We start from the raw sequence: 24,919 nt of genomic DNA on the forward strand, positions 1-24,919 counted from the left end.
GATCCGGGTGATTCCGGATCTCCCCTCCTTCCGCCGCGCCCTCAAGACCTGGCTGTTTCAGCAGGCAGGACTGGCCTAGGGGTAATTTTAAATTGGTTTTAATTAAATTTTAAATTTTATAGTGCGGCCGATTCGAATATTTATTTTTAATTTATCTTAGATTTGTATTTTGTGTAATTGTTTTAACTGGCTGTAAGCCACCCTGAGTCCTCCGGGAGAAGGGCGGGGTATAAATGAAATAAATCCTAAATCCTAAATCCTAACTTGCCATGGCTAATTCACTGTGGCCAATTCATCGTGGGACAACTCCCTGCGGGACAATTCAACAATTAAATTTAAGTATGTAAAATAATTTTAAAAAATATTTTAATTTTTGTCATTCACAATTCATTTTGTCCTGTCTTTTGCCTCCTTGGCCATGGTGAGTTGGCTAGGGTGAATTGTTCTTGTTACCTCCTGCCTGGACTACATGCTCTTGTTACCTCCCGCCTGGACTACATGCTCTTGTTACCTCCCGCCTGGACTACTGTAATGCTCTCTACATGGGGCTCCCCTTGAGGAGCACTCGGAGGCTCCAGTTAGTCCAGAATGCGGCCGCACGGGCGGTGATGGGAGTGACTCGTCGCTCCCATGTAACGCCGTTGCTGCGCGAGCTGCACTGGCTGCCTGTGGCCTTCCGAGTGCGCTTCAAGGTGCTGATTATCACCTTTAAAGCGTGCCATGGCATCGGACCTGGTTACCTCCGAGACCGCCTTCTGCCACAGATTACCTCCCACCGGCCGATACGCTCCCACAGAGAGGGCCTCCTCAGGGTGCCGCCAACCAGACAGTGCCGGTTGGTGACCCCCAGGGGGAGAGCCTTTTCTGTCGGAGCGCCCACCCTCTGGAACAAGCTGCCCCCAGAGATCCGGGTGACTCCGGATCTCCCCTCCTTCCGCCGCGCCCTCAAGACCTGGCTATTTCAGCAGGCAGGTCTGGCCTAGGGGTATTTTAATTGGTATTTTAATTGGTTTTAATCAAATTTTAGCAGTGCAGCCAAATTCGAATATTTATTTTTAATTTTATTTTAGTATTTATATTTTGTATTGTTGAATTGTTTTAACTGGCTGTAAGCCGCCCTGAGTCCTCCGGGAGAAGGGCGGGGTATAAATCAAATAAATGTTAAATGTTAAATGTTAAATGTGGCAAAAAAGGTCATAAAATGGGGTAAAACTCACTTAACAACTGTCTTGCTTAGCAACAGAAATTTTGGATTCAACTGTGGTCATAACTTGAGGACAACCTGTACTAGCAGATACATTTGTAGTAATTTCTTGAAACCAACCTTCTTACAATGATATAGATTCTACAACTGCAGATGTTTTAAGATTTTAATCTTGCAAATCTAAGCATACAAAGCTCATTTTTATTTTTTTAAAAAGCTACTAGATGTATTTTTTCAAAGATGCTGCTCATAATTTTTCAGAAATAAAGAAGGAAAGTTTATTATTTTAAATATAAGACTGGGCCAATAAGACAACAGATAAATATTTTGTAGGCAACTGAACCAGAAAGCTATTCTGCGTAATCCACTATGTCTAAAATTCTCTCAAGTAAACTGCTGGGAGAGATGAAAGAGTTCTATGCCAAAACTACCAAAGTCAAACAGTAGCATTAAGGAGTGAGCAAGCAGAAAGAAAAAAAAGAGGGGGGGGGGAACTGAATAAAAGGGGCTGAGTTAAAAAATTGAGAATGAGGAATTTCAACCAATAAAGCTACGTATCAGTTAAGTGATGATATGTGCTCTCCTAAGAGCCCTTTGTTAGTTTTACAAGTCCTCTTCTGAATAAGGAGAGGTAACAAGGGAATTTTTGGGTCACGCTTCTGGGTTTTGGCATCTACAGATGCAGCATGACAGACCTACTGTTTCTCCTGCTCCTACAGAGAAGACATAAGGCCTACATGTTTTATTTATAAAATTTAGAGGCTATCAACTCCTAATGACTCTCGATGGTTTACAATTTTAAAAAAAAAGGTACAAAAATCAAAAAGAGATCAGGAATGCCCCAAACACAAACATGTAAACAATGATTCCCGGTCAAAATTCAATAGGGGCCTAATCTTCCCCCTGCCCCAAGACTTGGGAGAAATGCCAGGCCTTTAACAGCTTCCTGGAGATCTGGATGGGAGCCATTCAGATCTCTAAGGGATATAATTCCAGAGGGCAGGCTACGTGGCAGAGAAGCACTCTTCCTGGATTCAATTAGATAACATTGCTTAATTGATGGGATCTGAAGCTGTGCACAGCAATAAATAGGTAAACTGGAAAAGCAATGGATAACAGCCAGACTTGACTTCCAGTGGAGACATGGCAAGTTACACATATCTCCATGGACAGCAGAGACTGAAGAACTGGTGAGGAGACCAGTTCTTTGGAACAGACAAGGAGAAGATGGGAGATCACTCACATGTGCTCTGGACAGCTGCTCCTTGTATAAAGACTGCAAGACAGCAGTATCACGTGGTTTTGAGTGCCAGGAGACAAAGGGGTCAATCATTAAGCTTACAATTGCAGCAAAGCAAAGCAAAGTGCGATTTGAGTCAGCACTGATCCCAGCGCTGAAGGGAAATTGTTAAGAGTGATTATAGGGAAAGGAGAATTCACCAATGGATCTCTAACCTGGTAGCTGTTGAGAGAGTCAAACCTGATACATCTTCAAGAGCTTGAGACCAAGTCAAGACTGGATCTCCTAGCAAGAGGGGGCGTGTCAAGTTTGGCTACTTGATCTCAAGAGTAGGCAGACAGAGAAAACCCATTGGTGATTCTCCATCTCCTGTACTGGAGAATTTACTAATCTCATTTCGGATAATAATCAATGATTTTTTTAAAAAATCAAAAAAGTCAAGATTTTATTTATTTTTATCAAATTTATTTTAATAAAATGCTTTTGGAGTAAAAATCTATCTAAATATAGTTTTCTATTTAACATACATTAATAATTTAGTTTGTGGTATGAAATGGAGCTTAGTTATTTAGCATGAGGCTGTATATTCTGCAATATTTTACATTTTTGGTAAACTCATTAAATGAATCCAAGCTCTACAAGCTGAGATAACATGCACTGCATTGATGCATTCACACAATTTCACAGTAACCATGCGATAAATCATAAAACAAAGTTCAGGAATATTCCTTTATCCCATTGTTTTGCAAATCTATGTACACTACAAACTGTATGATTGTTTGAAGAGAAATGCATCTGTACCAGGCTCTAAGTGTTTTAATTAAATAAAAGAATTTGAGTAGTTCTCCAACTATGCGTGATTAACCTATTAAACCTAAAATCGATTCTGATATTGCTGTTTTATAATCTGACAGCTTATTATTCTAAATAGGAAACTTTCGTTTTGTTTGCAAATAATATTAAAGATTCTAACTACCAGCAAGAATGAGTCCTTACATTTAAAGAGCACCTGTCATTTCAGTTGCATCATGGCAGTGCCTGTTAGCAGGCATCCACTCACCTGCTGCCCGTCACGTCCCTCACCTTGTTGTGTCACTACCGCATCACCAGCTGTCCCATTAAAGTGAATGGGACTGTCGGTGAGAACAGCAGGTCTGAGGAGCCGCTGAGGGACAAAGATGACAGTTGCTCTTTAAAAATTATGATTTAAATCAAGTTGATTTAAATCAAGCCTTTTTACTAGTGATTTAAATAATGGAAGCAGAAATTAATAAGCACAACAACAATATTAGTAATGATGTTGGCTTCTATGGATAAAATAAGTTTAAATGATGCTAAGGAAAGAATAATAGCTGTGAGACATTATTTGCTTGATGCAGAAATTAGAAATATTGGTATAAAAAAGGTGGGAATTATAAGATTATTAAGGTGTATATTAAAGTGGTAGACCCAAAGAATAATCCATATAAAAATTCTTTACTGAATATACAAAAGAAGCTGGCTTTAAAAATTAAAGGGGAAATGCAAATGATAAACCATTAAAATGATCTGGATGTCTTTTCATTGAATTTACAAAAGAGGCTTAATATCGTCAACGAAGCCTATGCAATGAGACAAAAAAGAATTGATGTGTGACAATATTTGAATGAACTAAAAATTAATATTTTCAGAGGTAAATCGAAGGAATATAAAGTTGGTTTTTAAGGTTAAAATAAGACATTTTAATGAAATTCTGATAACCCTTTACAGACTTTTTGCTGACACTAGGACTGAAAAGCTGATGTCTTATATATTTGCTTAAAGGGATACATTATGGGAAGGAGAAATTATCTGTAACCTTACGGGTGAAGAGTTACCAGATTTATACTTCTTGTGATAAAGACTGGAAATCACTTCCTTATATATTTCTTTTCTTTTTATTTCACTCTTTTTTCTTTTCTTTCTCTTTTAGATTTTTTTTTTTTTTGCACTTCTTACTCTTTTTTTTTTTTTACATTCTTCTAATGATGGGAATGGAGGGGGCAGCAACATGCCTCTTCGTGACTGAACCTGGAGAACGGAACCCTTGTCAGTCAAGTGGAGTGCTGATTTACACCAGCTTACCAGATACTTAGGAACTGAGGGGAGGCCAGCACAAGGAAATAGTCAACAACTTAATAACTGGCCATCAACGCCCCAATTAACAACTAAAAGCCACAGACAACCAGCTTCCACATAAACACGATGCATAGAACAGCCCAGAGCATCCATTTTTGACTGAGAGAAGTTCTCTGAGGATGGGGCTCCAGCACGAGCCAAAAGTTTGGAAGACTATAAACCTCTAATCCCGGTATCCGACTCAGACTGGATCCTCCAACATTATCCTGGGACACGTATATCTGCCTTCACTTGCGACATTCTTCTCCCTTAATTTACGTTGTATTAGACTATATTACTGTAATTAATTTTTTTTAATAAAAATGGTATATAATTTAAAAAAGAAAAATAACGGATAACAAATTATCAGTCAGAACTCAGGAAACAAGCAGAAGGTAGAGGAAAATGTGAAATCAGAGTTGACACAGGGTACTTATTTGCTGAGCACGAAGCAAGAGGACGTAAAAACAGAAAATACACAACCAATTATAAATGAAGCAAATCATTCTGGTTACTTTTAAAGATACTAATTATTAACTCATTAGTGACTTGAGTTTTATATCTGCTAATTAAAAGATACGCATCTGGCTATGTCAAGTGAGGAGTTGCACAATATTATTGGGTACTATACTCACTCTTCGAGCTGACACCAATGTCACACATTTATTTAAAAGTATTCAGGGGTTTTCCGTAAATCACCTGCATGCATCTCTGGCAGGGTGGGGGACAGGAAAGGACCAGTCCTCACAACCACCAAGTAATGGCGAAAAGAAAGCAGGCATCTAAATTCAGCCCTTTTTTTTGTCAAAATATAGCAGCTAATTACTTGCAAGCTGCTACAGATAATACAGCAAAATATGATTTTAATCATTGTTCCTCTTCTATAAGATCTTTTCAACACATTCTATCTATAGCAGGGCTTTTCAACCTTTTCACCCATTGTACCACTTTTAGGATATGGCAACATCCGAATACCACCAGTCGCCTAGCAAGGTGTCAAAAACTTGATGACCCCCCCCCAAAAAAAAGGAAAAAAGTGATAAAGTGATAAAGTACAGGTAGTCCTCGACTTACAACAGTTCGCTTAGTGACTGTTCGAAGTTACAATGGCACTGAAAAAAGTGCCCCCCAAGCCACAGCCAAGCAAGACACCTGCCTGCCCACCCGGCGGCGCTCTTCCTCCTGTCCGAGGTTTTCATTGTTGTGAGCATTTCTGTTAAGGATTGGCAGCAGGGGTGGGGTGGGGGATATTTGGTTTTTATTCCCCCCCATCTGCTGGGTGGTTGCAGCAGGTTTTGGTCACTTCACATGACCCTGGGACACTGTGACTGTCATAAATATGAATCAGTTGCCAAGCATCTGAATGTAAATCACAAGACCCTGGAGATGCTGCAACATTCCAGCTGATCGGCGCTTCTTCTGGGCTCAGCAGAGGCACCAGGATCAGTGCTGCTTTCCAGTTGATTGGTGCTTCTTCAGGGCTCAGCAGAAGCACCAGGATCAGCACCGAGCTCCAGCTGGAGCCTGGCGCTGATCCTGGTGCTTCCGCTGAGCCGTGATAGCCCTGCAGCTCCAGCCATCTCTCACTCAAGCTTGTGCGGTACTGCCACTGGTTCAGTTCATTCCCCTCCCCCGCTACCAATTTTCTAGTCGCGTACCACCTGCCAGGTCCCAATGTACCACAGGTGGTACCCATACCACTGGTTGAAAAGCCCTGATCTATAGAGGCAGATACTTTTGAGCCCATTGTTCAAAAATATCCTTCGCTGTATTCACTGTTAAAATATTTTGCTTCATTCAGTATTATTAAGTCAAAGGAGCAACTGTTTGGAGCCCTTGTGGGTAATCTCAAATCCTCTCCTTGTTCACAAAGGAATTACAATGAGGTGGCCTACTCTTTCATTCTACCATGGTTTTCAGCTCCAAGTTGACTATTTCTTCCCCATAAGATAATAACATTCTATGGACAACCTTCAGGAAAATGCTGCACCACCATGCAGTCTCCTAGCTTCTCTGTTAGCAGCGTAAAGGGAAAGTAAGGCATCTTAACATGTTATATCTGGAATGGATTCCCAACATGGCTGCTTCAATCTATCCATACAAGCATTTAAAAGTAGAACGAAGTGTATGTAATTTCTATTTCCAAGACTGTATCTACTCCCCAAATCTCCGCCCTTTCTGCCCACCAGAAAGACCATTGTAAAACAAACCCATCGATGCACCCCATCTGCTGATCCAGGAAGATGGTAATTTATGATACTGAAAGATGCTAAATGATCCTTAAAAAACTGATATAGTTGCACTTCCATCATCCACTTCTCATCAAAGATAATTCGCTAAGATAATCAAAGCCATCTAAGCCCTATACCCTGGCAAAAAGCCACAGCTAAATAAGCCCAGTTAATCAGTCCGTCCAGATGTACCATGATCTGCAGGAGTATCACATATATTTGGGACTTGCTAATAGTACCTAAGATGGTGCAATGGCTCAGCAGTTAAGACCTGGGCTTGTCATCTGGAAAGGCGACAGCCCAGGTTCAAGACCTGAGCAATGCACCACAGGGTGAGCTCCTGTCCTCACCCTAGCTTCTGCCAATCTAAACGTTCAAAAACTTGCAAATGCAAGTAAATAAATAGGGACCACTTCAGTGGGAAGGTAACAGCACTCCATGACGTCATGCTGGCTACATGACAGCAGAAACATCTTCAGACAGTGTTGATTCAATGGCCCTTCAAATGGAGATGAGCACCGCCCCCATAGTTGGCAACAACTAGCGGAGTAAAATCTGCAGGGACTCCTAACCTTAACCCTAACCCTAACCTTTACTTAACAGTACTTAATGTCCAGGTCAATGGAATATAATATATTAAGTAGCAGTTTTACTACTGTCTCCTTAAGGTAGGAAGGGGTAAACCCCCTCTCTTCAGGAAGCAGTGGAGTTGGGAAGGCTCATGAGAGGCCTGGCTGCAACGGTAAGCAGGTGTAGGGCATGTGGGGCAGCTCCATGTCCCTGCCCTAGCCTCGCCCCAAAACTAGGGCTTATTTTTGGGGTAGGGCTTATATTAGGCCCACCCCCAAAAATCAAGCTAGGGCTTATTTTCAGACTAAGTCTTACTTTCAGGGAAACACGGTATATCCACAAGGAATGCTATAGACTCCTCATAACAAATCATTAACTATTCTGTCATCCTCTTTCTCACATCCTCATAGAATAGATGCCTCAGTATGAAAAAGCAGTGCAAACTTACTTCACATATATAAACAGTAAAATCTATGAAGTAAGCATTCTTAGCTTGGGGATGTTGCTCCAAATGTGTTTTATTTCATGTTCAATACAATTCACTCTGAATTTACCGCTATTTACACTCAAGCTGTTGCCCCTTCTGTGCTCAAATTCTCCATTAAATGGAACAGCAGAACAACTGGCTAAACAGTTGCCATCTCCACCCTATCTACCAAACCTACTCTATTGCACACTGAAGACAGAGCTGGAAGAGATAAGCTCCCTATTCTTTCCCTCTGCCAGACCCATGACTCAACAGGCTGGCATTTTATCTTGGACTAAATTCTGGATGATAATGTTCTAATTGGCAATGATAAGTTTAATTTAATCTTTATCTCACGGATATATAGCAACTTACAAAACATAAAAGCTTATTATTCTATTTTTGTTTTAAATAAACATTAAAGAGTAAAGAACAAACAGCTCCAGATCAAGACTTTATGCTCACAGAAACATGTCACAATTGATGTAGGAGTAGACCAGGCTGAGCCCGAGGGAGGGGTCAAATGTATCATCAGTCATGAGTCATTTTGTACCCACAAGAAATTTAAGTCCAGCCCACCTTGAATTCCTTCTATCTTAACTCGTGCTAATTTCCTTTAACTGTTAGTAGGTCAGATTAATGTAGAGAGTTTATGCTTACAATAAACATTTGAACTGCCTGGATCTCCTGATTTCCTTGGTGCTTGACAATTGGCTTCTCACTGACACAACTTTCAATGGAGATGTGCCAAAAATATACAAATAATCAGATAAAGAAATCTTATTAAAATTATATTGACTGTAATAAATATTGAACAATCACAAGTACATAAATGGGACAGTCTCTACCCAACTACTCCAGTCCTGTTGATGAATGCCCAACAAAATTGTGGATGAGAAGAGATTTTTTTCCCTCCATATACAGTTGACAATAACAGCTCAATCAGTTGAACATATTAACTGCATTTTACATATCCTTCAAGAACATCTGCAACCAAGTGAATGTTATAAGAGATAAGATTTCAAGAAACATATCTATATAGAGACTTACTATTTTTTTCTTCTGGGATTTTAAATCTTCTAAGGCTTCATCTAGAAAATATAATTTATAATAATATTTTAATACTAATGTGACAAGCATATCCACATGCACAATAAAGAAAATATTGGATACAAAAGGTATTTTCTTCATACCCTGATCAGGTTAAAAGTCTAATGGAGTATTATCCATTCTCTTCTGGCTAACTGATGGGATATTTTATAAGACACATCATTTATTCATAATGAACAGCTTATCATTTTTGCTACAAGTGAATATGGTAACTTCGAGTTTTTATGCAATGCTGTATTAAATAAACTATTATTAAAAGTAGTATTGTTTTCACATGTCATAATATCTTTATAACCAAGGCAAGAAATTAAAGTTGATATGAAGCTACTATCACAAAAACATTATATACTGGGAAAAGAACATGTCAAGATAAATACAACTGGACTGAGAGGCTTAATGCATGCAAGGTTTATGCCAAGGGCACTCACATAACTTCAAATTCTGGAATAAACAGCTTGTTACAATCTATTCAAATGCAGTGGACTAGTTATAAACAGAGAATGTTAATATAACTTAACTATTACATGCTAAATGAAGTCGGAAAGGTAGTTTCACATCACCAGTTAGACAAGAAGTTCCAGAAATGGGATCGAGTAAACCATGAGGTCACAAAAGCACTGCAAAAATGTATATATTCCTCTACATACTGTTTTGAGCTCCTTTGAAAAGGGTTGTTCTATACCGAAACTTTGATTATTGATTACTTGTACTGTACAAATATCACAACTTCCCTTTTCCCAAAGCCACAGAATTTTAGTTTTAGTGTTAAACCATCAGAATTAGGAACACATCATAAGAACTTAAGTAACATGCTGAATTCCTTTCAGATTAAACTCCTTTCTATAATAAGATTACTCCTGCCGACAATGTCTTAAAATATTTGCCTGCAGAAAACTCAGCCAACTCTCTTTAAAATAATGAACAAGAAAGCATACACACACCAACTTGAAAGCAATGCCTGAGACTCATTTCTCAGTGGAAACAATTTCAAATTTTGCTTAAAAGTACATTTTTGATGCTATGGTAAAACTCCTGTTTTGAAGTATATTTTTTTATATTCCTTCTCCTCGCCCAGTTTGGCTGAAGAGATTATTGCATAAATTGTTTAATATGTACATCAACTGGAAGTTTTTAGGCATCGCCTGTATTAGATCTAAATATCTCAAAAATGTAAGCAAGTAAACAAAGGATTCAAAAGGTTTTCTTTGGAAAAATGAATTATGTTCAAGAGTAACATTTGCAACACTTTTGCCTTCAAATCGTGACGACTGCTTGGACAAGCCCCTGCAGTTTTCTTGGCCAGATTTCAGAATTTTTCAGATTTTGCCATTTCCTATTTATTAAGGCTAAGAGAGAATGACTATTCACAGCCACACAGCTGGATTTGTGTGTAAGGCTGCACTAGAACTCACAGTCACCCACTTTCTAGCCAGATATGTTAAGAACATACCACACTGGCTCTCTAACATATATAATGCCACACTAAAAAGAATGCTGTCTTCAAAAGAAAACCCAAAACAATCATGGGTTTGTGATTGTGTAACCTAGGAGTCATTACAAGTAAAGTCAGAACTGTTCTATAAAGAATTCATTTGAATATATTTTAATAACAAGTTTTAAAGCATCCTTTAAATATATTGTACTTTATTTCAACTTTAGTACTTTATTTCAACCTGCTGTAAATTTTTAATGTACTTTAAGGTTATCTAAGAGCAGATAACCTGTTGGCAACAGCCTATTGGGTACATGCAACTCTCCAACCTTGTAGCCATAAGAGGAATTATGTATATGCATTCAGTGCCTGGGGATAACAAACCACCCAAATTAAAAACAACACTGCAAAAAAAAAATCACTCTGGCCATGTTTACGACGTCATGACATCCGTGCCCTGCTCCCTGTGCCAGCCTGTACCAACAATAGTAAATAACAGTAAAATGTAATAGTAAAAATAGCTGTGTAGCACATAAAATTTAATCTTCAAAAGATGTTTCACACAGAAACTGCTTTTCCTATGGATCCTGGGAAAAGGCATAGTTACTTTAAGATGCTACAGATATGTGCTACATATCTGTTTCTGCTTTCTCCAAAGCTTTTTTGGCAATCAGATCTGAAGGACTAGTAAAATAAAGTGCAGCCACTCCTGTGTTTGAAGTTTACATTATGGCTTGTCAAGAGGTTAGTCCCCTCACATTATGTTAACTCTGATCAATCCCCTTTCTTCTCTACAGTCTGCTAATTGCAGTCAAAAAAATTATAATAATAAGTGCTGTTAACTTCAAGGAGACCGATTTTTTTGGGGGGGGACTGTCTGATAATATGCTGCTTTGTTATGGAGCTTATTTGGTCTCACACTGAACGTTGAAAGCAAAATGAAATATTGCAAATCAATTTCAACCTTTATTTAAAATCTCCAGTTTTGACTCATATACAAGGATACAATTATATGAGAATATATACAAATCAGCATCAGAATGAAAATGGTTGTCCTGTTTATGAACAACTGATGACTGCATGGTTTTAATTGTTTTAATATTTTGTATCATTTGTATGATTGTTTTATGCTGTGGTTTTTGATATGGTTTATGATTTAATTGTAAACCTCCCATAATCACAAATATGAGAATACTCTTCAAGGTTAGCCCCATGTAGAGAGCACTGCGGCAATCCAAACAAGAAATGGCCAGTGTAGGTGACTGAACACTGATCTCATGATCCAGAAAAGATCACACATTATGAAAATCAAAACAATTTGCATATAGAAGAAACAGATATTAGAAACTGTTGTGTAGGCAAATAAAAATAATGTGCATTTGATTACCTATATTTCATGTTCCTCAACAAATGGGCAATGGATGATCATATGTACTAGTAAATAATAAGGCTGAGTAGATTGAAAACAGCTTGGTAAATCCTTTCACTTATTCCAATAGATAAGCAAGTGTCCCATGCTAGGATATTCCATGAAAAACATAAGGATTGCAGGCTAGTGTGCACCAATGCACTATATGCTATATAAAGAACTCTGACTTGATACCAACCAAACTTACAAGTTTTCCTTTGGATATGCAGGGTCTTACAAATAAAACAGAATTCTTCTACTTTTACTAACACTAATTTTTGTTATTAATATAAGAATAAAACCCAAACTACCTTGAAAAAAATAATTGTAGGATTTAATTTTGTTCTTAATTTTTTGAAACAATACTAATATAATTCAGTTTTATGACTGAATGTTTAACAAGCAGGTAATTTTAGTACATTCAGTGTTTCGTACTCTACACTGATTGTTCATTAATCCCAATTTACATTTGTGAATAAAGAAAAGTTTGGCATTTAAGATGCTTGGTGCTTAATAAAATGTATACATTTTACAGAACAAAATAATAGCACGGACCATGTAAGAATATGAAAATAGCATCTTCTATAACTGTTTGTATCTTTTCCCCAGGATCAGTAGGCTGTCTTACGCTACATTTAAATGCACACACACAAACATGCATACGCACGCGCGTACACACACACACACACACACACACACACGCACTTACTATACACAGAAATTTGGACTATATGGCCTAAAAAACCAAAATGAAGCAGGAAAATGACTTAACAATTTCTGCCAGTCTAACAATTTTGCATTGCTAACAGAGTCTTCAAACAACCAAAACAATGCCAAAACATGGACACCACCATATATATGGATATGGTAGGAGGAGGTGGAAGGAGTTATAACAGCGAAGACATGGCCAAGAACTGATGCAATTTCCACGTTAAGCTAAAGCAGAAGAAGAAAGCCAACCATTTCCCATGATATAATCTTGAGCATATACCCAACATTTTCAAGGAGAACATCAACAGTCACTTTGAAGTTCGAACCTCATTCAACAGGAACCAGAGAAACTCTGGAATGAATTTAAACAAGTCATTAAAAATGAATGTGAAAAGAGATTGCCAAAGATTAAAAAAAAAACAAAAGAAAGCATACTGGATATCAGAACAAACAGTGAAAATTGCCAAGAAGAAGAGAAGCCAAAGATTTCAGGAAGGAACTTAACAAACAATTTCAAAAAACTGTTAGAAGAGACAAGAAACAGTATTACAATATCTGTAAAGGCCCTAAGGATGGAAAAAAACATGGAAAAACAAGAAAAGTCTTCCAAAAGTTCTCTAAATTTCAAAGATAGACAGGGAATGCTGAAATTGTCTACAATAGAAATCTCAAAATCAAAGACATCTGTTCACAAAACCAAATCAGCCCTCCATTCATTATCAAACTGGAAGGTTACAAGAATTGAAGTAGCATCTACAGAAATATGGCAAACAATAGAAGAATAAATAAATCATAAACTATGACAAACATGTCAAACACAAGGCCCGGGGGCCGGATGCGGCCTGCAAAATGGTTTCATGTGGCCCGCGAAGCCATCCTGGAAACAGTGAGGGAACGGCCCCCGCTGCCTTGGCCCTAGCCAAGGCCGGCCAGGAGCCAATGTACAATTTTGTGGTGGCCATCTATGCTGAAATACATTCAGTCTTATCTCCACAAGGCCGTCCAGAAACAGCGAGGAACCAGCTCCTGCTGTGTTGGCCGCCCCCTGGGTGCATGCTGGGGAGGTATCACCCTTTGTGAGGAATGAAGAAATGCACCATGCTTTGGCGCTTGCCCCGATCCCATCCCCTTCTGCCAGAGACCCTCAGATCTATCCCACTCCTGCCCAGGCTCCCACAGGCACCCACTCCATCCATGCCCACCCAGTAGGCCGCACCCACCCTGGCCACACCCACCCAGCCCCCCAAGAGCAACCGCAAAGCTGATGTGGCCCTCAATGAAATTGAGTTTGACACCCCTGAACTATGACAACAAACCTGGAAAACAATACAGTGGCCAGCCAATTGGAAGAGATTGGCAATAGCAAAGAAAAGAATAGAATATGCAAACTATCATATAATATCTTTAATTTCAGATATTAGCAAAATAATGTATAGATATATTCAAAGCATATTAGAGCTCTACAAGGGAAGAGAGATGCCAGATATTCAAACTGGTTTTTGAAAAGATTGAGGAGCATGAGACATTATTGCTGATGCATGCTGGATAACTGACAAAGCCAATTTACTCAAAAGAGGTCAACATATGCTTCATCGATTATACAAAGGCCTTTGATTGTGTCAATTGCGTCAAGTTTTGGAATTTGCTTACAAAAATGGAAATCCTAGAATATCTCATTTCTTCGTACAAAATCTATACATAGGTCAGGAAGCCATAGTCCAGAATACAGCAAAACAGAGTAGCTTTAGGTTGGCAAAGGAATGAAACAAGGCCGTATATGAGGAGGAGAAACGTCAATAACCTCCATTCTGCTGATGACACTACTCTTATAGCCAAGAATCTACAAGCAAGTCAAGGAGCCCAATGAAAAATTGAACTAAAATGAAATACAAAGACCAAACTCATAGCAAGAGGTACAAAACTTAGTTTTAGATTTGACAATGAAAACACTGAAATGGTAGATAGCTTCTGCCTTTGAGGATCAACTATCAACAGTAAAGGAAGCATCCGTCAAGAAATATGCCTGACTAGTACTTGGTAGAGTAGCCAGGAAAGCTCCCTCCGAACACAAAAACTCCAATTCCAACTGTGGTCGTAAGTCAAGGAAAACTTATAGTAGTCACTGCACCAGTTACAAGAGGTTTTCATACCCAGTTCAAAATGCTGATATTGTCTTACAAAGCCCTAAATGGCATAGCACTAAGCATCAGATTCTGCTTTGCCAAAATTGACACTAACTTTCCAGGAAGATTATCGTGAAAAAGCATATTTAGGTGAGATGAGGAGCACATTGACCAAGTAGCAGGATTTCCCTTTTGCAGTTCCTATAATCTAGCATTTAATAAAGTTGTTAATGCTAACTATTCCACTGTAACCAGGAGTGAAGGTTTTGGATGACCACATGGTCTATTTCTATTAATTGTATGTCTTTCTATTTTTTTTTATAAAAAGCTGTATTTTTACTTTGTTATAACCAACTAGAGACTTCAGACTGTGTTTAAAAAAATCTGTGCAAAAACAAATAATTAGCAATGTACAGTATAATAAAGAGGGCAATACAGGATAGCAAAAGAGAATATTGAATCCTGACTCCTAAGATACATTACCAGCATGGAGTGACCAATTTTGTCACTTAAAAAGTATAACTTTTTTTTTTCTCTGAGAGCTGAAATATATTTGGTATAATAAATCTAAAGAACTATAATTTATAGAAAGACACATTTGTATAATAGAAAATATTCTTTATTGTACAATCATTTTTCTATAATCATCTCCACAATATTTTATATTCATTTTCCATTTTATAGCCAAATGAAAGACTGTATAACATATCTGGAAAGCTTAAAAAATGTTTCTAATGGTACAATTCTATTTACAATTTTTTTGCTACAAAACTACTCTATAAATAATGTTCACTTACTGATCACTTGTCCAGTGACCATTCAAAGTTACAATGGTGTTGAAAAAATAAATTTAGACCAACTTTACAGTGGAGTGGAGACACTGGAGAGAAAGGGATTTCAAAGGAGTAATTTGCTCTTCCGCACATCGAAAGCAATGAGTTCACAATAGCAGTGGAAAAGGGTCAGGCAAAGGAGATTTTTCTACAGAAATCATTTGCTTTTTTTCCTTCCCCAACCCCCCCAGAGCAAAGAGATTGGGGAGGAAGGGAATTCAAGAGAATAAGCTGTTTGCATAGCATGCCCATTGCTTCCAGCCCAAGGCAGTTGGCACAGCTGCATTGCTTTTGATGTGAACAAGACAGTAAACAGGCACTTGAGCATTCCAAAGGGTGGGGTAGTGGTTAGGGGGCAAACAAAGACTGAAGGTGTAAAATTGAGTAGTCTTGTCTCTTTCCAGCCACAAAGCACAATCATAGTCACACATTTTTCCACTTAGCAACCACTTAGGGGCAGATTTGTTGTTTCCAATTAGGGTCATTAAGTGTGGACTACCTGTAAACAATGTCACTCTATTAATAACATGTTTATTCTTACAAGATCTAGGGGCGGGGGAGAAAAATATGTATAAGATACTCACTATTTCTTTCTGTTCTTTTTGAAAAAAAGAAGATGAGGAGTGTTCTTATACACCAAACACTAAAGAGAAGAGAAAAGTTAGAGGGTAAAAGAGAGAAAGAACATCCAGTATTAAAATCTAGACAAGAGCAAACCAAACATTGTCATTGCTTGTAAGAATTTAACTATTATCTGTAACATATCATAACTAATCACAATTTTAATAAAAGAAGCTAATGCCAAAAAAGTCCTGTGCATAGGTAACCACCATATTTCATGTTATAAGTTCATTGAATGGACTTGTTTCAAGCAAGGACATTAAGACAGCAAAATTTGTTATTAGAGACAAAGACTCTAATTGGATTGGAAGGCAAAAACCAACTGCTTATCCATTCCCTATCTTAATAAAATTGCATCCAGTTAAGGTACTCTATGGAAGCAAGATATCCTGCCTCAGACTTTGGGACTCTGTTGCATTTATACTTGGCTTTATTGAAGCTCCATTACTACATGTCAACTAAAACCAAAATTTAAGACAAGTGGAGGGTAATAGAGTTTCTATGTTTCTCCCTTTCTTTTACTGAAACACTACACATTTATACAAACAAGATAAAGGGTTTCAGAAATTTCTACAAACGTGCAGTTACCAACTTTTGTTTATGGCGAAACAAATAGCAAGCACTTTAGTATAAGTAAAACTGATTCACCCTTGTGCTGTATTTGAAACTACAAACAAGGTGGCAATGTTGAACAGCTTTCAACTTTCAACTGCCACCAAATGTAATACTTCATTTTAGCCATCTCAGAATACAGACTAATTAACAGGGAACCATAGTAAGCTTTCACAATCAATATTTTTCCAAATTGTTTTAATTGTTCACCCCGGATGGCAGAAATCTAGACATCCATTAGATTTGCTGCAATCCTGCAGCCATCCGAACCGACACTGTCTCTCCAGAAGTGTGCAATTTCCAGAAAATGTAGCATCCGAAAATGTTCTGGAATGTTTTTTTTTCCTGTGTAAATAAGTATACTTCTAGTGAGCCTATCAGTATCCACAGTCTGCACTAGTACTTGGGCTACATTATCTGAAGTCAAAAGAATTCAATCCAGCCTATATTATGGGGCTTAAACAGTAAAATCAAAGTAAGGTTCTCAAGAGAGAAAAAATGTTTTTACTGGAATGTAGGAAATGGTATTCAACAATAGAGAAGAAAACATAATATCATCATAGTACCCTTTTCTAAAATGTTTAAAAAAAATTTTTTTAGCATTTTTGCCATACTAAATAAATAAATAAATCTAAAATATTTAATAAAAATACTTCAAAAAAATAACATAATTTTGAAACTGTCAAGCGGGAAATTTTCAGCCCCTGATCTCTGAGTAACCCTAATTTTAACTCTATAAATTGCAAACCCCTTTTTTGCCTGTTCGCAATAGATAAAGAGCTTTACGTATTAAAGTTTGTTAGGGGTCTAAATATTTCTGACAGTTCTATATTTTTCTTTTCATTTATATTTGGCAATTCTAAAGATGTTTAGAACTTAAAAAAAGCTAAGCTGAACATTTTAGATATAAATAGCAAAATTACTGAAAATGTCTTCATTATCTTATTTCCAAAACTAATTTGAATGCATGCATTAAGCTAGGCAGCAAACATATTCCTGAAAGCCAGCAAACTTTGCCAGCACTGGTAATACTATCAGACCCCTGGAGAGTAGCCCAAGGCAGCATTTTTCCAGGAACTGCAAGCCAGGAAAGGCAAGCACCATTTACTTTGCTTAAGACTCCAGAATTAGCACCAGATCAAACTACGTATTCCACATAGATTCGCATTTTGACTGAAAGAAAAAACAAGTTGTCAACAGTTAGCCATTCCTAGCAGGGAAAAAGCAACTGAGACTACCGGTAATTCTTTCTGATCATGCAAAGTAGATAACCTACTACCATAGAAACAAGAAGAAGAAACAAAGGAGTAATATTTGGGGGTGTTCTTTTCCTTTTCAGAGGCTTTTTTTGAAAAATAATAATAATAATTCATCCTTCTCATAAATAGGTGAGAGAAAACTGATCTGTATTCTATCCAATTACTGTTACTGCTATAAGAAAATGTTGAGAGCAGGCAGGTGAGCAAGTAGATTAGAAAATAAGAGAAAATGGAGTTCTAAGAAGTCCCTATCCATACTAACCAGGACTGTTGAGAGTCAGGGTTCCTGGGTCTTGGTCTAATTATTCCAAGGGTTCCTATAACCCATAAGTCCTCTATGATTTCACTGACCTCATGCATTCCTGACAGTTTCTCGTGTAGTAATGCACAGTTGTGATTGCCATAAATACAATCAGTGTATTTCTGTGTAAGAGACTCCAGAATGTTTCAGGAGTCACCAAACATTAGTCTAGGACAGGGGTAGGCAACCATGGCTCTTTTATGACTCGTGGACTTCAACTCCCAGAATTCCTGAGTCAGCAGTCTAGCACATAGGTTACCAAACTTTTGGCTTGCATGGGCCACATTGAATGAACAGGAATTATCTTAGGCCGCATATAAAATATGTAACATAGTTAATGTATATAAATCACATAATAATGTAAAACGTTTATGTTATTGTGGAGCTGTATTACTAGCTTTCCAGGGTTGCATGCAGCCCACGAATTGGACCCGCCTTGTCTAGAATCATATGCACACTCTGGCCAAATAGTTGCCCATTCTGTGTTGGAGATTATTTTCTTAGTCTCAGAAAACTTTATTTTCTTTTTTTAAGCTCAAACAAAATATTTCCTCCCTAGCAGAAATTTGGCTACTGTAAATCAAAAAGAGTTCTAAGAGTCCAGAACAACACCATGTAGAAAAAGCTGCAACTTTAGAATTATTTAATTTAGGTGGGAAAATTATCACTGGGGGACATAATGCAGAAATATTAGATGATGCAAAAATATTATTTATTTCTTACAGTATTAGAAATTGGGATCACTGAATAAGCTGTAGAATGGGCAATTCAGGACAGACAAAGGAAAGTACGTTTCCCATGGGACATACACTGTGTCAATCATTCTTGTAACATATGGATAGCACTTCAGATGGTGAATACACAAATTAATGGAATATAAAATTATCATTATTTATTAATGTTAAATTTATTTGCTGCCTACCTTGCAGCAAAAATTATATATTAGAGCATGTCTTGTTCAAAAATAACAACAGAAGGCTATTGGGCTTCCATATTCATTATGAACTTCTCGGAGGTCCTGCTTAGCCTATGGAAAAAAACTGTTTCCTGACTCCTTGTCTACAAGATCTGGATAGCTGCAGAGATCTCAGGATAACACACTATTTCAAGGAGAACCCATAGCACTCTTTCTACATAATGTCTGTAAATATAACAGGAATGCTATGAAACAGGAATATTTTACTTACATCAAAGGAAACGCAAAAAGCGGAAGAGTCATAATAAATCGAGCAGTCCATTCATCAGGAAGGTACCACAAATAAATAACTAAGCAAATAAGAAGATAGAGAACAGATGAATAGAGGAGAAATCTTCCAACCCATAGCTTCTGCTGCCTCTGATTTTTCTCTCTGAACTCTTCCAGTGCCTGGATATCCTGTAAATATAAAAATATGTATATTTGAAAATCTTGGCAGCATTTTAACTTTCTAAAAACTTTCATCTGAAAAATTAAGAGTGAGATAATGTATTGAATAACATTCTAAACCTGTTTATGGTTTGTGTTCAGAAACATATGAATAACCCTCACTGAAGTATACATACGAAGGGGTGGGGCAGCATAGAGAAACATCTATGTAAGAAGATAGAGAAAAAAATGAGGTACTGGATATTTTACATTCTCCTGTATTAAAAAGGACTAAATTATAAAGAAGAATTATCTTAACTTCAAGAATATCCAACATGCCTGTGGAAACTGCAGAAACCAGAAAGCTAAAAAGCTTGTAGTTTTATTTTTAAATATAGTATTATGTAAAAATGAATAAAATATATTTGACTGTGGTAGTCCTTGTTTAGCAGCTGCCTCAGATAGCAAATATGATGGTAATAAATGCTAGTAAAAAAATTTCTGACAAATGCCCAGATTTATGTCTAAATTTCTGCACCTGACAAAACACACATTGGAGGGAGAATAATTTTATCTAAATGAAATGCTTCACAGTATTTCTCTCTCTCAGTCATGTGGCTCATTTAGCGACCATGTCATCAGGTTGCTAAACATGGACTAGCAGTAATTCTGAATAAGCACTAGCATACATTAATCTAATATCTTAACTATTATTTTTTATTACATTGTGGCACCAAGTCAGTGTTGACACCTGGTCACCCCTTGGGCTAATCCAGGGGTAGGCAACCTTGGCTCTTTTATGACTCGTGGACTTCAACTCCCAGAATTCCTGAGCCAGCATGGCTGGCTCAGGAATTCTGGGAGTTGAAGTCCACGAGTCATAAAAGAGCCAAGATTGCCTACCCTGGGCTAATCCATGCAGTTTTCTTAGCAAGATTTCAGAAATAGTTTGCCATCGCCTCCTTCATAGGGCGCCGAGAGAGTATGACTGACCCAAACTGGATTTGTGTCCAAGATGGAATTAGAACTCATGGTCTCCCATTGTCTAGTCTGACACCTTAGCCACTACGCCAAACTGACTCTGGTAAGTATTACTTGCATAGAAGCATTTTTACTAAATTTAATAGGTGAATTAATTTATCATCTGTCCCGCTCTAGGACAAGGGAGTCTTTGGCAACAGTGAAGAAGGTTGTTGCTGAGTATTATCTTCTCATTTACTTCATTTCTTCATCTTTTCATTTCTTCTATTTTCTATGCAGAGTCTCTTTTATTTCCCCTTCCAAAAGCACTTTCCTCCTAAAATTCAGCATTTTATCGATTTCCATTTTTACTTATTCTCAAATAGCCTGCTCCTATCTAGAATATTTATGCTTGCGACATATGCATGACACTCTAATTCAAGGGTGTCAAACTCAATTTCAATGCGGGCCGCATCAGCATTGCAGTTGCCCTGGGGGGGGCGGGGGGGTGTGGCCAGAGTGGGTACAGCCTACTGGGTGGGCGTGGATGGAGTCGGTGTCGCCTACTGGGTGGGCGTGGTCAGTTCTACATCATTCGTGTCAAGGGTGCCTATGGGGGCCTGGGCAGGAGTGGGACAAATCTGAGGGTCTCTGGCAGAACGGGGTGGGACCGGGGCAAGTGCCAAGATGGCCACCAAAAAATTGTACATTGGCTCCCAGCTGGCCTGGGCCAGGGCCAAGGCAGCGGGGGGCCGTTCCCTCACTGTTTCCAGGATGGCTTCACGGGCCACATGAAACCACTTTGCGGGCCGCATCCGGCCCCCGGGCCTTGTGTTTGACATGTCTGCTCTAACTAATCATCCACAATTTTTTTTTTATATTTTCCAAGTTAAACTAATTAAAGCCTCACAACTCATAAAAACAGTATTAAAAGAAAATCCTACCTTATCAAGTTTTTCCAACACTTCTATAGTGGAAGCTTTTGCCTGCTTAAAAATGAAACAAAAAAAATGTGAAAAAATTACCCTGAAGGACTAGATAATAAATACTATCAAACAAACAGAAAATAGAAATTTGAGAGATGGGGAGAGTTGTAATAATTTGAGTAATAGCAGACTGCCTTGCAAACATTTTCCTGCTTATATAACTTACTTCCCCAGTCACCTCATGCTAAGGTGGTATATTACCAAAGGTGCACACATGAAGAAGCATTTGTAGCACATACACTGTAACTTTTCCCATAACTTTCTTTAACTGCCTCCACAGATCACATGAGAAAGAAATGCAATATGGTAAAGAAGCAGAACACTGCAATTTGCAGAAAGGGGAAACAATTTCTAAGAGAACAAATTGTATAACGTGTTGCTTGACAATGCATTTTTTTGAACAGCACACATCCTCAAAATCAATATGATGATGTAAAAGAACAGATCATTGAAGTAACAAATTTCACTTGACTGATTTGAGACCCTCCCAAATGAAGCAGTTTCCCAGGCCTCTTGAATCTTGAACAGGTTTGTCTAGTTACGCAGAATTAAATCAATTTATTTAAAGATAAAATCTGTCCTCTTTATCTATGTCTCTGGGAAGACATAGAAGCAAGATGATTTGAAAAACCTGAAATCTATAAATATAGGACATGGCTAAAAGTCTCAAGAAAACTTGTCACTGCTCCACTTGTTATCAGTGCTCCAATGAAGCTGAAACAAAAAGGGTCATGCCAAGACAGGTTTGAAGGAGGCCCTGCAAGCCACAGGATCCAACTATCAACACCAGCTTTCCAATAGTAAGAAAATAGAAAAGAAGAAAACAGGTTGCTCTCACAGTCTAAGAAAAGCAAATATTGTATGCGATCACATAAATAATATCTATGCCGAAAAGTTCTCCCCTCCCTTTCTCGCACATTCTCATGGGCAGACTTACAATGGGAAGGAAAATGTTTCAGAATGATGGGAACACAAATGAACACTTATATTCATCTTATCTCTTCACAGAAACTCTCACACAAACTTGTATCCTAGGCTCCCATGTATACATGTGAACCCGAATCTTTTTCTTCAACATTATAATTGTTAAAAGAAATTAGGACTTGAGGAATATCTAAAGATTAGATATCTAAATACATAAATTTCTAATCACTAAAATATCTAGATAATTAATAGGTATCTATACATTCTTAGGGGCCAAAATATGTTTAGGCTCTGTGCCTCGGTTTTTTCCAAGTCGTGCTAATCTTAACTGTGATCTTGCACGCCAATGAAAAGAAGTTTATAAAACCTTGTCTGAAGGCTCTGGAGAGAGGGGGAGGAGGGAGGGAAAGAGAGGGAAAGGGAGAGAAAGAGAGAGAGAGAGAAAGAGGGGGGGGGATTACAAAAAGCTGTTTGCAATACTAGTGTTTAGGGATACTTATTTAGTGATAGATTTCTGTGTACTTCTATCAGGTTGAGGACAAATTTCAGTTACAGGAATTTCCAGACACTACAGTGACAGTGCAGTAATCAAACTGCAGTAAATGTACCGTAAGTTCTTCCTTCCTTCAACAGTGCAATCAGTGCAATAAACTGGCAGTGTAGTATGCCAGAGAGACTTGAATTCAAAATCTCAATTCTGCCATGAAATTTGCAGGTGGCCCTTCAGTGACTCAGTATCTGTCAACCCGAACCTACTTCCCAGGATTAATGTGCAAATACATTACATTAATACTATAAATGCTGCACTGAGAGCTTTTAAAAAGAAGGGTGGGATATAAATGTGATGTGTACATAGCAAAAAAATATATGCATATACATCCTATTGTATTATCTTCAACACTTCACAGCCATACACATTTGCACATAAATAGAAAAAAATCCTTTTTCTGTCTGTACAAAGAAGCTGCATTTAAATAGAAGGGTCTTTCTTACATTATACAGATCTGAAAAATAAAATTTGCTTGCATTTAAAACTAAACATATTCCCCATGCATAAATACAACCTAGTAACATCCATTTTTTTAAAGCAGGATTAATAAGAATATTAAATTATGCTTTAAGTATAAACATGATTCCCGACATGTGATTTATACATTTTAAAGGCAGAGTTCATTATAAGGGAGAAGGGCGGTATATAAATCAAATAAATTTGAATTTGAATTTGAATATATCGTCAAACTCAAGCTACTATGCTTATTCTTGACTACCATCTCCAACTTGGAAATTCATTGATATGATTTGTGTATTCTTATCAAAGCCTTCCATGAGAAGCACTCCAAATTTAAGGAAGCAGGATATAAATGCTGTTCTTGTTAATGATTCCGAAATGGGGGGAAACTCCATAAACTAAGCTGCTTGTTATATGTGGTCTCTCATTAAGCAGCTACATTCTCGTATTGCAAAACGCTAAAACGTAACAGATTTAACTTCACCCTTTCTCTAGACAGCTCCTTAGTAATTAGCAGTGTATTTTTTTTTCTACATTACCTAGGCAGGGGTCTAATCCCCCACCCCCAGCCTACGGCCCGATACCAGTGTGTGGCCTGTTAGGAATTGGGCTGCGTAAGCAGCGGGCAAGTGAGCAAAACTTCCTGTGCACATGCTTTATTAGGATCTAGGTTGCAAATGAAACCATCCCCTATCCCACCCTCCCAGTCATGGAAGACAATATTTCTTCCGAAACTGGTCCCTGCTGCCAGAAAGATTGGGGACCACCGACCTAGGGCATCTCATTCCATAATAAATAGACACAATTTAATACTGCATAAAAGATATGCATAGCCTTCTGATTTTAAGAGATGGATTACATTCTGCAGTCCAAACATTCCAGCTGCTTACCTTCATTGGAAGACTCATCACACAAATAGAAATAAGAGCAACCAATACATATGATTTTGATAAATACGATTCTGCCGTAGCTCAACTCACCAAGTTGTTCTACATTACAGAACAACTTAAAAATTCATCTGAGACACTCTCCTTCCTGCCGTACAAAAATATATACCTCCAATTGAGAAGATTTACTTACCCGCCATCTGGAAATCATTCCACCCATTGCTTTTATTTGTGGAGATGGGTTGCTTTGGTAACTTAGAACCAATCTTGTAATGGAATTCACAGCTAGAAGTAAAGCATTTGTGTTTTTAATTAAAAATTCACCCACAGTGTAACTCTAAAAGTATTAAGATATTTCAAACTGTAATGACTCATCACTAACACACATAGTTTTCAAATACACTTCCAGATTTTCACTTTACATATATATTATTTGTTTTGTGCTAGAGTATACATTTTTCTGTGAATTTTAAATCATTAGGTAAAGTTTTTCAAATGAAATCCACTGTAAAATATCAAGTAGCCATGGAAACAAGATAAAGTTCCATCCT

The 24,919-nt window shown here is 37.7% G+C and overlaps 1 protein-coding gene across 1 annotated transcript in view; it reads right to left on the reverse strand.

Moving 5' to 3' along the window:
* The window catches only part of LNPK (lunapark, ER junction formation factor), a 60,017-nt gene that overhangs the window by 28,197 nt on the left and 6,901 nt on the right, over window positions 1-24,919 (reverse strand). Inside the window, exons 2-6 of the mRNA XM_015814969.1 lie at window positions 24,562-24,653; window positions 21,507-21,548; window positions 19,445-19,632; window positions 16,049-16,107; window positions 8,898-8,938 (exon numbers count right to left, since the gene is read on the reverse strand). Of these exons, the coding sequence (XP_015670455.1) occupies window positions 8,898-8,938; window positions 16,049-16,107; window positions 19,445-19,632; window positions 21,507-21,548; window positions 24,562-24,588 (357 nt within the window). The 5' untranslated portion in view covers window positions 24,589-24,653. The remainder of the gene's footprint in view (window positions 1-8,897; window positions 8,939-16,048; window positions 16,108-19,444; window positions 19,633-21,506; window positions 21,549-24,561; window positions 24,654-24,919) is intronic.

Source organism: Protobothrops mucrosquamatus, unplaced genomic scaffold (assembly GCF_001527695.2).
Source record: "Protobothrops mucrosquamatus isolate PMUCROS unplaced genomic scaffold, P.Mucros_1.0 scaffold301, whole genome shotgun sequence".
Classification (NCBI taxonomy): Eukaryota; Metazoa; Chordata; class Lepidosauria; order Squamata; family Viperidae; genus Protobothrops; species Protobothrops mucrosquamatus.